This window comes from Vombatus ursinus, unplaced genomic scaffold, assembly GCF_900497805.2.
Source record: "Vombatus ursinus unplaced genomic scaffold, bare-nosed wombat genome assembly UNPS02004421.1, whole genome shotgun sequence".
Taxonomy (NCBI): domain Eukaryota; kingdom Metazoa; phylum Chordata; class Mammalia; order Diprotodontia; family Vombatidae; genus Vombatus; species Vombatus ursinus.
Window position 1 is genome coordinate 1 of NW_020944199.1, and position 1,782 is coordinate 1,782.

Below are 1,782 nucleotides of genomic sequence, written 5' to 3' on the forward strand. Positions count from 1 at the left end.
AAAGTGATCTGGGCTCCCTAGTGTCTCTCAGTACCTGCTCTGGCCTCAAGGGTATAATAACCATAGAGAAAACAGTCTATAACATTGAGCCCATTGATGCCTCAAGTGAGTTTGAACATGTCCTGTACAAAATGAAAAAGGACACGTTGGATACCTGCAAGGGGCCTAAGAGAGAATCTCTTCAATTCAGGAGCCATTTAAAAGGGGAACATGATATAAATATAGATGTAGATGACACAGAGGTGGGAATTCCGATAAGACCTATGGATTCTGTCTGGTCACACACCAAGTACGTGAAGATGTTCATTATGGTTGGCAAGAAAAGGTTTGAAATATGGGATGGAAATGTGACCAGGACAACCCAGAAGGTGATCAATGTCATCTCACATGTCGACTCGTTTACCTGTGAGCTCAACACCAGAGTCGTCATGATTGGTTTGTTGGTTTGGAGATCTAGACAGAGAAAAATCTGGTCACGATTCCACGTGGTATGAGGGACCTCCTTCCTGTTTTCAATACACGGAGGCAGTTGGAGCTCTTCTATAGGGCATATGATGATGTTGCTCATCTGATTGTAGGGCATAATCCTGGAAGCATAGTGGGTGATGTCTGTTACAGAAGTAATTGCGTGTCCGGGAGAGCTGCGTTGGTTGAATCCTTCTATCATGAAGACATAACCCGCTTCACTACCCTTATGTCCCGTGAGCTGGGCCACAATCTAGGCATGTTGCATGACCACAGGATCTGCATTTATGGTCAATACATTTTTTGCATCATGCATGCGTTTATCACTTATGAAAGTGCGTATAGTAACTGCAGTATCGATGACTTCTTTCAAACACTGAGATCACACTATGGGTCCTGCATTTTGTACAAGCCAGAGCCCAAGAAAATACTGAGAATGTCAGTCTGTGAGAACCAAGCATCAGACAGAGGGGAGGAGTGTGACTGTGGCAGTATTGAGACCTGCTCAAGGGACTCTTGCTGTCTTCCCACATGCAGGATGACCAGAGGTTCCGTATGTGCCTTCGGGCCCTGCTGTGAGTACTGCCAATTTCAGTTAAGGGGCAGTGTTTGCCGTCCCAGTAGGGATGAGTGTGACCTCCCTGAATATTGCAATGGAACCTCCATGTGGTGCCAACCAGATGTCTACAAACAAGATGGCACCCGGTGCGCAGGTGAAGGGCTTTGCTATGGAGGGCACTGTCGGGACCTGAATAAACAGTGTGTTGAGATCTTTGGCAAAGAAGCCATATCTGCCCGGGATGGTTGCTATCGGTTCATGAATACCAAAGGAGACCGGTTTGGGAACTGTGGCAGTAAATATCCTGGGCTGTACAAGCACTTTTTGAAGTGTGCTGAGAAAGATGCCAAGTGTGGGAAGATTATATGTGAGAAGGTGCTGAATGTGCCCCAAAGTAGGGACCACCACACCTTCATCCATGTGATGCATGCTGAAACTTGGTGCTGGGCAGCAGACCTCTTTGAGGAGACTGATATTCCTGATAGAGCACAAGTGCCCACTGGTACCAGGTGTGGCCCAAACAAGATCTGCATAAGCCATGTCTGCTCTGATGCAAGGTTGCTCAAGCTTGAGTGCAATCCAGCTACCAAGTGTCATGGAAGAGGGGTGTGTAACAACTTGAGACATTGCCACTGTGATTATGGCTATGCCCCCCCAACTTGTGAGACAGGAGGTCATGGGGGGAGTATGGATAGTGGGCCCCCTCCTACAACTACAACCACCACTACCACGACCCCCACCACTATGACCCCCACCAC

General features: G+C 47.6%; 1 protein-coding gene across 1 annotated transcript; it reads left to right on the top strand.

Annotated features, from left to right (window-relative positions):
• Window positions 1–8: 8 nt before the first annotated feature.
• Window positions 9–1,759, top strand: LOC114023263 (disintegrin and metalloproteinase domain-containing protein 1a-like; the record flags this gene model as incomplete). The annotated part of the gene is made up of 2 exons (XM_027835831.1): window positions 9–156; window positions 579–1,759. Coding segments are annotated over 2 exons (1,329 nt in total), but the record flags the coding sequence as incomplete, so codon positions are not given.
• Window positions 1,760–1,782: the final 23 nt, after the last annotated feature.